Raw genomic sequence first — 13,784 nt, forward strand, 5'->3', positions numbered from 1 at the left:
AAATCGACCAGGAAAACTTCCTGTAGGAGGTAGGATTTTAGCTGGGGCTTGAAGGAAGTCAGAAAAAATTAAGAGTGGAGATGAGAAGGCAGAGAATTCAAAGCATGAGGAATAATCAATAAAAATGCTACTAGCTACTAGTGACCCTGGGCAAGTCACTTAACCCCAATTGCCTCACTAAAAAAATAAAAAATAAAATACTTAAACAAAAATGCACAGAGTAGGGTGCAGTTAGGTGGCACAGTGGATAAAGCATGGCCCTGGATTCAGGAGGACCTGAGTTCAAATCCAGCCTCAGACACTTGACACTTACTAGCTGTGTGACCCTGGGCAAGTCACTTAACCTTCATTACCCTGCAAAAAAAAAATCATTAAAAATGCACAGAGTAGAGGCCGGTATCACTGAATCACACTTAATAAATGCTTATTCTCTTCATCCCACCGAACCCACCCACGGTTATCCAGCACAACCAGGATGAAGATCCACCAAAGGAAACTGAGAAGGTGTGGCCAGATATATAAGAAAAGAACCAGAATAGAAGAATGTCATAGGAAGGAAGAGAGCATCAAAAAGAGAGTGATACAACAGGCAAGAACATCTTTCTTCCCCAGATGGAGTCTGTGCTCACTGAAGGAAGCTCATGGTATTTTATTGCTTCATTCTCAACAAGTGTTTGTTGATTAGAATAGATCTTGATAGATGTTTTAGAGATTTGATAGATTGTTCCTGAAGGGATTATTGACTTATCACTATAATTGTTAATAATGATAATAATAGTAATTATTGTTAAAGTTTTGCTTTTAATAGTTGAACTACAGATGTTTACAAAATTTGTCAACTATTCCTCTATAGGCATCTTTATGAACTTGGACTAAATACTTAAAAGGTTTATTGTTGGCTTTCGTTTTTTAACCATGGTCATTTTTTTTTTGGCGGGGCAATGAGGGTCAAGTGACCTGCCCAGGGTCACGCAGCTAGTAAGTGTCAAGTGTCTGAGTTCGGATTTGAACTCAGGTCCTCCTGAATCCAAGGCTGGTGCTTTATCCGCTCTGCCACCTAGCTGCCCTAACCATGGTCATTTTTGATATTCGTCTCCACTTCCTGAGACCACAAAATGTTCCTTCCTTTATAACGAAAAAAAATTAACAAAAACAGCCAATACTGTGACCTCTCCCTTGTCTTCCACCTTGCTCCTGAAAGGTGGCGAAAACCTGCTCTCCACAATCAAGCTTATTCATTGAAATTAATCTAAAACCAGCTGCTATTTCATATTATTTCCACTCCCATTATTGTTGTCATGTTATATATTTTATTGTGGTCCTGCCTGCTTTACCATATTTGTCAGCCAGTCAATAAGAATGTATTGAGCTCCTGCTCTATGCCAGGCATCGGGGTACAAAGGCAAAAGACAGAGCCCTGCCCTCAAATCACTTACATTCTAGTTGGAAACAACTATTTATAAAGAAGATAAACAGAATAAAAGAGGAATAATTAAGAGGGATTGAGAAAGGCTTCCTGTAGAAGGAGAGATTTTAGCTGAACCTTGAAGGAAACCAGGGAAGCCAGAAAGCAGATATGAGGAGGGACAGCATTCCTGGCATTTGGGACAGGAAGAGAAAATGCAAGGAGTCGGGAGATGGAGTTTCTTGTGAGAGGAACAACAAAAGGAAAGTGTAACTAGGCTGAAGTATATGTGTGTGTGTGTAACAAGTAAGGGGGGGGGCAGCTAGATGGCACAGTGGATAAAGCACCGGCCCTGGATTCAGGAGGACCTGAGTTCAAATCCAGCCTCAGATGCTACTAACTGTGTGACTTAACTCTCCTTGCCCTGCAAAAACAAAAAAACGGAAAAAAGAAAGAAAAAGAACCACCTACATCCTATAGAATCCTGGGTCTCTTTAAACCTCTGGTTCCATTTTCAAATAATAATTGAGTAGTATTGAGTAGCAACTCAATTTGGAAAAACAAAACAAAACAAAACAAACATCTTCTTGTATGATACTTGAGGGGGAAAAACTTTTTAAAAGCTAGATAAAATTGCCAGAGATTTCTCACCAGGTCTGCTCTTTCTTCAATTTCTTTTCAAATCACCAGTTCTGTGGGTTTTTAGAATTTCTTTATTTAAGAGCAGTTTTTCACTTAAAGTAGAATTATAATAAAGCCTCTATCCATCACTTCTTTTATTCTCCTCAAGGTGTGATAGGTCATTAGAGGTACTATAAATGATTGTTCATTCATTGCTGAGAGGGAAAAATAAAAGGTTTGCTACCCACATAACCCTGGGGAGACCTAGCAGGAAGCCAAAGTAAAGGTATGGCCCCTCTCATTTGCACTGTATTTTAAAGTAGCTCTTATTGTATTTTGATGGGCTCAGAATGAAAACATCTAGACAAAAGTGTGGGATCCAGGCTTTGTAGTCTTTTGCCAAAGCCCGGAGGCTGTACTGGAAACAGCCAATTTTGGAGGACTCTTTATAAGTAGTGTGGTTCCACCTCTTTTCATTCTCGGTATTAACATACTGATTATTGGGATTACAGACTTGAGCTCAAAAAACGAGCCTAGTAGGCCGCCCAAGGTCTTGGGGAAAGAATGCTAGTTTGGGAGTCAGGCCACTTGGGTGGAAACCTTGGCTCTGTAATTGACCACCTGATGACCTCTGCCATCACTTCATCTGTCTAGGACTCAGTTTTTTCATCTATAAAACCTTGTAGAGGGGATTCTTTCCTGGGTTTACTAGGTCCCTTCCCTTTCTGAAACATAGTCTTTTTACAGGACCATAAACCAAGTTGACACAACCCAAGTATGATTAAAAAGGAATGAGAAGGGGTGGCTAGGTGGCTCAGTGGATAGAGCACCGGCCCTGGATTCAGGAGGACCTGAGTTCAGACCTGGCCTCAGACGCTTATCACTTACTGGCTGTGTGACCCTGGGCAAGTCGCTTAACCCCAATTGTCTCACACACACAAAAAAAGAATTACACCCTCTTGTACACAAATCCAATTAGAATAAAATAATATTTTATTTGGGTGCTAGAGAAAGGAACCCTTGAGATTTGTCTCAAGGGGAGGTAGATCCAGAGAAGTGGTTCTCTGAGATATCTATGTCCTCGATCAGGAGAGAGGCAAATACTTTTATAGAGGACTGATGGTGGAAGGACCTGTGGGGTGATCATCTGACTGGAAAGTTCCCTTATTGAAGGTGATCACCCGAGGGTGGGACATCCCCCACTGATGGTGACTGGGGGAGGTTGGTTGAGAGACAGCTCTGGGGGCAGCTAGGTGGTGCAGTGGATAGAGCACCGGTCCTGGAGTCAGGAGTACCTGAGTTCAAATCCGGCCTCAGACACTTAACACTTACTAGCTGTGTGACCCTGGGCAAGTCACTTAACCCCAATTGCCTCACTTAAAAAAAAGAGAGACAGCTCTGATTTCTCTAGCTATCTCTACCCCTCTGGTGCCACCTGCCTAATGGGCTTATCTCCCTGAGGGGTTGGGGAGCCTGCGATTGTTGACTCAGTCCTGATCGGGGTGCTGCTTATCTCTTTAGGTGTGTCTGTCCTTTGGTTTAGCTTCTCAAGACAGTTCCCTTCGTTCTGCCAGAAAACTTCTGAGGTACCCCAGGCCCATAATCCAATGCTTTCTACTGTGTCAATCACTCAACAAGAACCGATGTCCAGAAAATCTTAGTGTACCTTACACCTTAAGACTTTGGGGACATGCTGTATTTGTGGAGGACTCTCCATAGGAATAGGGACAAAAAATGAAACAGTCTCTGCCTTTAAGTAAGGAGCTTCCATTATATGGTGGGTGGGGTGGGAGGAAGAACAACATGTACACATATAAATATATGCAAGATGCCTACAAAGTGATTATAAGGTAATGGGGGAGGGGGACACCAGCATCTAGGGGAGTCAGGAAAGGACTCCTGTTGGAGGTCATTCTTGTGCTGAACTTGGAAGGAAGGTAGCCGAGGCATTCTAAGAGGTGGTCCAAGTAGGCCAATCCCACTGAATCACAGAGTTGTTGAAGTGGGGCTTTGGAGTCCCCTCCCCCCATATATACAAACAGATACACACACATATGTCTATACATATATTGTATATAATATATACATTATACACACACATATATGAAATTGGAAGATGGTCTTGGTTCTGCCAAGGAATAGGGGCTGGGGGGATAATAAAGGACACTTATGTAGCCTTTCAACATTTGCAAAGTACTTTACCCACGTTTTCTAGTTGAGCCTCTTGAAAACCAAGTTGCAGTTATCACTATCCCCCCAAAACTGAGGAGAAAACTGTCTCAGAGAGGTTCAGTTAAATGACTTGTCTAGAGATCATCCAATTCTTCTTGACTCCAAATCTAACACTAGCCACCAAGCTTCACTGGGAGTCAAGTGTCCTAAGTAAGAGGCATGACTTCCCACATCTACCCCCACAAGCAAATGCCGTGCTTGCAGAGAGCTTGGAGGGATGGCAAGGGGTTAAATCGGGATCAATTCCGGGGACTAAAGCAGACTGGAAGGCAGAGGGAGGTAGATGAGTGGGAGGGGAAGTAGGGGGGAAGGAAGGCGGGGTGGGGTGAAGGACCTGGATCACGAGTTGAGTGCATCTGGGTGGGGTGGGGTGGGGTGAAGATGCAGTCGCAGCTGCCACTGCATGACCCTGAGCCTGAGCCCGGAGCAACTCTCCTGTCCAGGGGCACCAGAGAAGAAACCCGAGAAGGCGGGCAACGTCGGGGCTGTAGACGCCGGCCCATCGGTCCTGGGACGGCTTAGAAACCCCGCTAGTCAGTCACCAGCTGGGCAGCCTCCTTGCCCGCTGTGCCCGCGGAGGGCATTCCCAGGCTCTCGCGGCCCGGGACAGCCAGAGGCATGGCAGGCCCCAGCTAGACGCCGCTGCTCTTCGCACCCTCCCTATGCGCTGTGGCTGCTGTAGACCGCCCGTCTCCAACACAGCCCGGGTCGCAGGTAAGCCGCTGGGGGGCGGGAGGCCAGGTGTGTCCGCCCTCTCGCCTTGGGGCCGGGGCAGGTGCTCGGGCAAAGAGCCGGGCCTGGCTGTTTAATAAGTAATAACGTGGTCAGGGCCACCGGACCGTGGGCGCAATGGAAAAGACGCAGACAGGGACCGGCCCAGAATGCGAACTGCAACTTTTCTCAGGTCCTCCTGCGCACCTGCTTCGGGAAGGTGAGCGGGGGGCTGAGGTCAGGGAGGCAGCTGTGACCTCCTCTGGGCCAGAGTCGAAGGGAGAGCATCCTAAGGGGACCCGGAGCAGGCAGAGGGGCGGGAAGTGGAAGGGCCTTCCCTAGCTGCGCTCCGCCTCCCGATTGCCTCTCTCCAAGTGCTGCCCTTGGAGGGATCTGCTCTTTGCCCAGCCTCTCCAATGGAAGAGATGGTCACTTCCTACACGCGAAGTATTAGTCAACTTCTGATGAGCTGTTGGGAAGTTGGAGAAAGAAATCGCATGTCTTAAGATTCCTGGGAGGGAGCCCCAGGAAGGTGGATCATGAGATTGAGGGCTGGAAGAGGTCTTAGAGATGACTTCCCTCCCCTTTCCCTCCTCCTCCCCATTTATGGATAATAGGTTCATGCACTTAGAGCTGGTAGGGATCTTAGAGGCCCTCTAGACTCATTTTACAGATGAAGAAACTGAGACCCGGGGAAATTAGAGTTGGAGAGCTGAAAAAGACCTGAGAGGCTATATCTAATGCAAACGGCCCCCTCAGCCTGCCACTGAGGAAACTGAGACCCGGGGAAATTAGAGTTGGAGAGCTGAAAAAGACCTGAGAGGCTATATCTAATGCAAACGGCCCCCTCAGCCTGCCACTGAGGAAACTGAGACCCCGGGAAATTAAATGACTTGGCCAAACTCATTTTTTTACCCCCTGGCAATGAAACCAGAAAAGGAGTATGGTAAGATCTCTGAACTGGGAAGTGTCAAAATTCTATAGTGTTGGAGATTTAAAGCTGGAAAGGACTTTAGAAGTCACCTAGTCCAAAGCTCTCAGTGGACAGCTGAGAAAGCCAGTACCCCAAAAAGGTCAGAGATTTCAGGTCCAGTTCTAATTCTTTACTCTGCCATCCAGCCTCTAGTTTCTAAAGTGGACCCTGCCACCGACCACCATAATTGGGTGTCCTTTGGCAAAGCACCTTATCTGTCTGACCTTGGTTTCCTTACCTGCCCTAGAGGCAACTTAAATTCCATGGCTTGTGAGTCAGAGGACCCCATTAAAACCCTGCTTCCTTCACTTACTGCTTGTGTGATCTTAGCTAATATGTTACAGCCTTCTGGATTTCAGTTTTCCCATCTGTAAGATCGGGGTGGGGGGGTTGGACTCTTAGCAGGCTTCCAAGGACACTTTAAATCTATGATCTTATGACCTTTAAGGGTTCCTTTCAGGGTCAGAAATCCTCTGAGGTCTATCTGGAAAACTTCAAGGGAAACCTATCTTTGACCTCGGTAGGTTGGCTTTTAAAGTGAAAAAAAAGTATTTTTTTGGGGGGGCTACGATTTCTACTTGAGTTTAAATCCTTGGCTTGCTTGCTTAGACAAAGCTTTGATTGAATTAGTCTGGATATATGAAAAAAAGAAGAAGAAGAGGCCAAGGTTATATTGGTAGTTAAGTGGGAGAGATGCTTTTGCAAGAGAGCTATAAAGAATGACCTTGGAGCCCAGTACTCCTGGATGTGACTTCTACTGTTTATAAAAGCCCTCTGTAGAAAACACTCAAGTGATTGTGTCCACTTTCGTCTTTAACCCAGCCCAGCTAAAGTACTGACATCAGAGGTTAAATTCCACTGTCCAATAATGTGTGTTGCTTTTGCAGTTTTCAAGTGCACCTGATCTCTGAAATGCATCCTCCCCCTCCCACTTCCAGTCCAACTCAGCATCACTTAGTCTGACTCTGCTGGGAGTGGGTGTTTGACAGGTTTTACAGTTAATAGGTTTCTAGAGCGTTTGTGGCTTTCAAGCGCTCGAAGTTTGCTAAGATCTAATGTTTGTGGCCGGCCAGGTCTTTAGTCCTCAGCCCTTGTAAAGAGTGCTTTGTGTCTTTCCTCTGGGATAACCTGATGAGATGAACTGAATGTAATTAATTAATTGTGGCTAGCTCATTCTCTCCTTGTTCCTGTGGATTAAAGTTACGTGCTGTGTGGTTGTTTTTTTTTTTAAGCTTAATTTTCTTTTTCTTCTTTTAAAAAAATGTGGTAGGGGGTATGGAGGGTATGCATTGAAATCTATGACCCTTATTGTAATGGACAAGGAAGTCACTATGTAATTTTGGCTTCAATTGATCATCACACAATCACCTTTGTTTTAAGATTCATAGGTAAGCTTTGGGAAAAGGAGGAAAAATAAGAGAAATTCTAAGTATAACAAAATGGTCAGAGGCCACTATCTCCAGGAAACCTTCTTGATTTCTCTCCCCCTCACCATTCCCTCACTAGCTTGGAAGGAGAGTTGTGGGAACAAACATTTATTAAACACCAACTATGTGCCAGGCAGTTTGGCAAGTACTTTATGAATATTATCTCCTTTGCTCTTCATAAAAACCTGGAGAGACAGAAGTTGTTATTCGCCTGAGGAAACTGAAGCAGACAGAGGTTAAGTGACTTGCCCAGGGTCACACAGCTAGTAAGTGTCTGAGGCTGGATTTAAAATCAGGAAGATGAGTCATACTGACTTCAGGCCTGGTACTCTATGCACTATGGCACCACCTAGCTGCCCCAGTGCAGGATGTTCCCAGACCAGCCTATCTCCTTGATATATGGACTAGAAAGGAAGCCAATGACATCTCCCAGACCTAGGGTTTAAGTCAGATTTATTTCTACCACGGAACAGAGTCCCCAGCTTTGGATCTAGTTATACTGCCTTATGCTTGTTACAGGTACCCTAGCAAACCTTTTGGAATAAAGGCCCTTAACAAATACTATGAGTAAAATGCCTTAATTAATAACGGGGGAATGGATGTTCTTCCTTTCGAGGGCTCCATGTATGCACTTTAGAGGCAGGTTATGGAGTATCTACAGACATGATTAGGGTAGGACAACTGGGACTCTGTCTCAGGGTGCCACCTATCATTTGGGGCATGCATTTTATCCCTTCCCTATACCTGATAATCCCCCTACTGGGCCCAACTTCCACAAGGTTCCTGGCCCATCACTGTGTACCAATCATTGCCTCCTCTTGGGGATTGTCCTGCAAAGCCGTACCCAACACTCTGACACATTGCAGGTACTATATAGATGCTTATTCCTCTCCCCTTCCTCCCCTTTCCCCATGACCCCCTACCCTCCAAATGAATTTGCCCCAGGTGACAGAACTCCTGGTTACAACTGTGGAGGGGACTCTTTCTTCCCAGGACCGTATCTGTTTGCTTGTTTTAAGTAAAGGAAGCTTTTTAAAGTAGAAACATCCCTTGTATTTGGTGACTTATTTTTCTGTAGGGAGAAAATTCATTTAACCCAATGCTCTGCTCAGTATCTGAGTCAGATTGGAACAGCGTGTCTTTTATCCTGGAGGACACCACTTATCGGATGTGTGCAGATGTATGAAATAGGTTTTGAAAAGACAGTAATTGATTGCAGAAACCAAACCTCTTGTTGAAGCTAGAAGATGGGTTTTCTTTTGCCTTTAAAAAAAAAACTACCTGACTTCCACAACGAACACTTTTCATTCCAGAAATGGAGAATTCGGGAATAGTTATAAGTAGCTGTGTCTCTCAAGAGGATGACAGTCGCTACAATACTAAGCAACGTGCATCAATCTCTCAGGAGCTGCTTTTAGAAGACCAGATGAGAAGGAAACTCAAGTTTTTCTTCATGAACCCTTGTGAGAAATTTTGGGCTCGGGGTAGAAAACCATGGAAGCTTGTCATACAGATTTTAAAAATTGTGATGGTGACAATCCAGGTAGGACGTTCAAGTATTAGAGATGATATAAGACTTTCATTAACAGAAAGAAGGGATTGTTGAAATGAGCCACGCCCACCCCCCCCCCAGAGTTTTATATATCTAAACTGGACAGATATTATAGTAGGGACACTAAAAACATCGGATAAAAGAAACCCCCATCCTTTTGAGAAGCATCTGGTATGCTTGATAGAGGGAGTGGATTGTAAGTCAGAAAGTCCTGGGTTCAAATACTGTATCTGATATTAGTGATAGGACCATGGGCCTTATCTTCTTTATTCCTAAAATGAGGAAGAGGATTATATCTGTAGTACCACCTTAGGGGCTTGTTCTGAGGTTCAAATGAAATCCAGTATGGAAAAGTGCTTTGTCAACCTTAAGAAACTTTATAAATGTCAGTTATTACCATTGTCCTAAATACTAGTGAAGAAGGACTTTGTTTTTTGTATCTTTCATCATTTATTAATGAGTCTTATTTTGGTTGTTAACATAATTTTCATGCAGAACATTGGTAGGCTTTTGAAAGGGGACCATCAGATTTAGAGCTCTGAGGACCCTAGAAGGTATGTTGTCCATTTCCCTCACTTTATACAACAAGAAACCAAGGGCCAAAGAGGGTATTAATTAGAAGAGATAGGATTCCCTCCCAAGTCCTCTGACTCCAAATCCAGTTCTTGGTTTTTTGTTTTGTTTTGTTTTGTTTTGGTGAGGCAATGAGGGTTAAGTGACTTGCCCAGGGTCACACAGCTAGTAAGTGTCAAGTGTCTGAGGCCAGATTTGAACTCACCTAGCTGTCCCCCAAATCCAGTTCTCTTAATGATGTAACACACTTCTCTTTTCATTTTTAATCAAGTTTATCTGAAAGTCCCCAAATCAGCAGAAGAAACTGTCACTGACCAATCTATTCCAAGCCCAAGGAGAGGTTTAGTCATCACTGATCTCCTTTCTGTTCCGGTCTGGTTGGATTTCCTAGCAACCTGTGTCTATAGAGAGTATCTGACACAGACAGATTGCTTGGGTTCACTTAGCTTAGTGATCTAAAAAAATGCAATTTATGGTTGCCTTTTGTCTTTATTTCATAGTCCTCACAACTCCTTGGTCCAGCATGGTTTTGAAGCATCATCCTATCTTTGATTTACTACTTTCTCCTCTCTTCTTAGACTTTACTACCTTATATACATTCTACAATCCAGCCTATGCACTTGCTTGCCATTCCTCAAGCATGACACCCTACCTACCACCTCTGCACCTTTTTTTCCAGCACTCCTCATGCCTGGGTCCTCTCCCACCTCACTTTTGCCTCCTGGCCTCTTTGGTTTTCTTTAAGAATCCCCTGAAATCTTGCCTTTTCCTGGTTCCTTGTCAACCTCTTCCATAGATATAGTCCATCATTCCAGCCTATTGAGATCTTTTGGAATCCCGAATCTTTTATCCAAACTATTATCAATCCCTCCCAACTTCATGTTACATTGCTGTGCCATCCAGGTCTTCATTCAAATTACTGAAAAATGTTGAATACGCTAGTGGCAAAGATAGCTGCCTAAGCTATTCTGCCTAGACCCATTTTCAGACGGACACCAATACATGCAGTGTAAATAGAATTCGCTTTGCACTTCTACATATCATTGGAGAATTTCTTTATAAAATTGATTGGGAGGTATAGTTGTACCAGGGTTAAGTAAATATGAACAGAGAAAAACAAAAAGGAGACTGCTTGATGGAAAAAAGAAAAAGTTGCATTTATATAAACTTTTATTTTATATTTTTTTTAGTGAGGCAATTGGGGTTAAGTGACTTGCCCAGGGTCACACAGCTAGCGAGTGTTAAGTGGCTGAGGCCGGATTTGAACTCAGGTCCTCCTGACTCCAGGGCCGGTGCTCTATCTACTGCACCACCTAGCCGCCCCTATATAAACTTTTAAAATATGGGATCATAGGGGCAGCTGGATGGCGCAGTGGATGGAGCACCAGCCCTGGAGTCAGGAGTACCTGAGTTCAAATCCGGCCTCAGACACTTAACACTTGCTAGCTGTGTGACCCTAGGCAAGTCACTTAATCCCAATTGCCTCACCAAAAAAACAAAACAAAAAAAAAATAAAATATGGGGTCATAGATTGAGAGCTGGAAGGAGTCTTGGAGGTCATCTAGTGCAACCCTTTCACTTTACAGGTTAGGAAACTAAGGCCCAACATGTTCAGTGCACATAGGCAGGAGTAGGATTTGAACCCAAAGTCCCAGTCCAGTATTCTTTCTCATAGTATCAGGCTTCCTTTTACTTTTGATACTTTTTCTTATGATAAAAGAATATTGAGGGGCAGCTAGGTGGCACAGTGGATAGAGCACCGGCCCTGGAGTCAGGAGGACCTGAGTTCAAATCCGGCCTCAGACACTTAACACTCACTAGCTGTGTGACCCTGGGCAAGTCACTTAACCCTAATTGCCTCACTTAAAAAAAAAAAAAAGACTTGATATCAGCAAAGACTTCAGAGGAGCTGCCCCAACGTGGAATAGAGTTGAGAGGTGGTGGGTCCCGACCCTTGGAAGTCTTCGAGTAGAGCAGATGTTGGATAGGTTCTAGTGGGCATTTCATTCTTGTCTAGGTTAGAGTAGATGGCCATTGAAGTCCAACTCCTAAACACTGTGATTTTCTGAAATTGAACAATTTTGGAAACAGACCTAAAATACCTGACCCCCCCCCCTTACAAATGTACCCAAAACTACCCAAATAGATTGACTTTTGTTGTTTTCATTTTAAGCTATTCAATAGAGTTTGTTCAGTTCTCAGTAGATTCTAATGACTCAGCTTGATACTGAATGAGAGGTGCAGAAGTGAGAGCATCGACTCTGGAGTCAGAGAGCCTGGGTTTGAATCTTCTTCCTGACTTTTTGTGTGTGTGATCTTGGGCAAGCGAGTCACCTCAGTGCTCTTGGCCTCAGTTTCCCCATTCGTAAAATGAGGAAGTTGGACAAAGTTAGGAGCTTTTAACCTTTTAAATGTCACGGATCGCTTTGGAAGTCTGGTGAAGCCCTTCTGAGGGTAATGTTTTTAAATGCAGGAAATGAAATATGTAGGATGATTGCAAATGAAATCAATGATATTGAAGTACATTATCAAAATATTCAAAAGATGGATAGAGCACCGGCCCTGGAATCAGGAGTACCTGAGTTCAAATCCGGCCTCAGACACTTAACACTTACTAGCTGTGTGACCCTGGGCAAGTCACTTAACCCCAATTGCCTCACTAAAAAAAAAAAAAGAAAAAATTCAAAAGAAAAAACCATGGATACCAGGTTAAAAACCCCCACGTGGGCTAGAAGATCTCTGGGATCCTCTTCCAGCTATAAATGAGATTCTCCAGTAGAATGTAATGCTCTTAGGGCAACTAGGTGGCGCAGTGGATAGAGCACTGTCCCTGAATTCAGGAGGACCCGAGTTCAAATCAGGCCTCAGACACTTGACACTTACTAGCTGTGTGACCCTGGGTAAGTCACTTAACCCCAACTGCCTCAGAAAAAAACCAAAAGAAAACAAAAAAGAATGTAATGCTCTTGAAGGCAGAGACTTCCTACTTGTATCTGTATTCCCAACCCTTAGCACAGTACACTTCATTAATGCTTGTTCATTGACTGACTCTAAAGCCTTTGATTCTGTGTATGCCTTGAAGTCCCAGAGGAAATACAATGGTTCCTAATAATTAATGCCATCTTATGCATGCCTTTTTCTTAGGCAGTCTTACTCAGTAGATTAAAGAACAGCCTGAGAAGTCTAGAAGCTGAAAGTTCAAAGAGGTGACCTGAATTCAGGAAATTAATTTAACTCCCCTGTTCTTCCCAAGGTATTTACCAGGAAAAGTAAGAGCAGTTAGTTATTTAGCAAATACATCTTGAAAGTTGCAGTATGTGCATTTTTAGCAGCATCAGGCAAGTGACCTGAATGTAGTTTAAAAGAGGCAGAAAGTCTACTTGGTAGAGTTACTGCCATAGAAAAACCTGGACATGATCACATGTTTAGGCATAATTTAGATCTTTGTATCAGATGTCTGGAAGTCTTAGTTTACTGAAAGGTAATGCAATCTGCCAATGCAGCACATCCATTCCCTTAATGTAAAACACCCCTACCCTCCCTTAGGAGATCAAGTGGCTGGCCCCTCTTTGGGAAAGGAGCCAGTGGGTATTGTTCCAGTCTCAGTGAGTTCCAAGTCAAACTGAAAAGAGAAGTCCTGGTCTAACCTGGGCAAGCTCCCTAGCCAAAATTATCCTTTCCTATTTATTGTCTGTATGTTTCCTAAGTATTGTGTAAACCTTAATTAAAGCACTTTATCAGTGTCAGATGTTGACAGTAATGATGTTTATCCTTCTACCATTTACTTCAGTTCTAAGCTTTATTCATACCCCAGTCTTCTCCATCCTTAAAGAGCTCCTACTTGACCTCACCATACCAACAAAGCTGCCATCTCTAGCTCTCCTCTCATTCTCAGCAAAGAACTTGTTACACTCATTTCTTCCACTTCTTCACCTCTCAATTGAAACTGCTCCCCCCCCAAATTATTAGGATTCTCTTAATTATGAAATCTGATGATATTTTCTCAGTCATCTTACCCTTTCTGTTACCTCTGACATAGCTGGCCACTTTCTCCTCCTGGGCATTCTCCTTTCGAGGTTGTTGTGACAATTCTCTCAGTTCCCCTTCCTATCAGACTGTTCCTTAGTCTCCTTTGTCAGATCACTCCCCTTAACTGTGGGCATGTTCTAAGCTTGGGTCCCCTTCTCTTCTCTCTATTAACTCTTCTTTGGTGACCTTGTCAACCACCATTGGTTCAATATCCCTATGAAGATGACTCCTTAATTTCATTATTTAGCCTAGTCTCTCTGT

The 13,784-nt window shown here is 43.7% G+C and overlaps 1 protein-coding gene across 1 annotated transcript in view; it reads left to right on the plus strand.

The window, feature by feature from the left end:
* The first annotated feature begins 4,893 nt into the window (after positions 1-4,893).
* The window catches only part of MCOLN3 (mucolipin TRP cation channel 3), a 43,964-nt gene continuing 35,073 nt past the window's right edge, over positions 4,894-13,784 (plus strand). The window contains exons 1-2 of the mRNA XM_043962456.1: positions 4,894-4,972; positions 8,683-8,912. Coding sequence (XP_043818391.1) covers positions 4,921-4,972; positions 8,683-8,912 — 282 coding nt within the window. The 5' untranslated portion in view covers positions 4,894-4,920. The remainder of the gene's footprint in view (positions 4,973-8,682; positions 8,913-13,784) is intronic.

This window comes from Dromiciops gliroides, chromosome 4 (assembly GCF_019393635.1).
Source record: "Dromiciops gliroides isolate mDroGli1 chromosome 4, mDroGli1.pri, whole genome shotgun sequence".
NCBI classification, from domain to species: domain Eukaryota; kingdom Metazoa; phylum Chordata; class Mammalia; order Microbiotheria; family Microbiotheriidae; genus Dromiciops; species Dromiciops gliroides.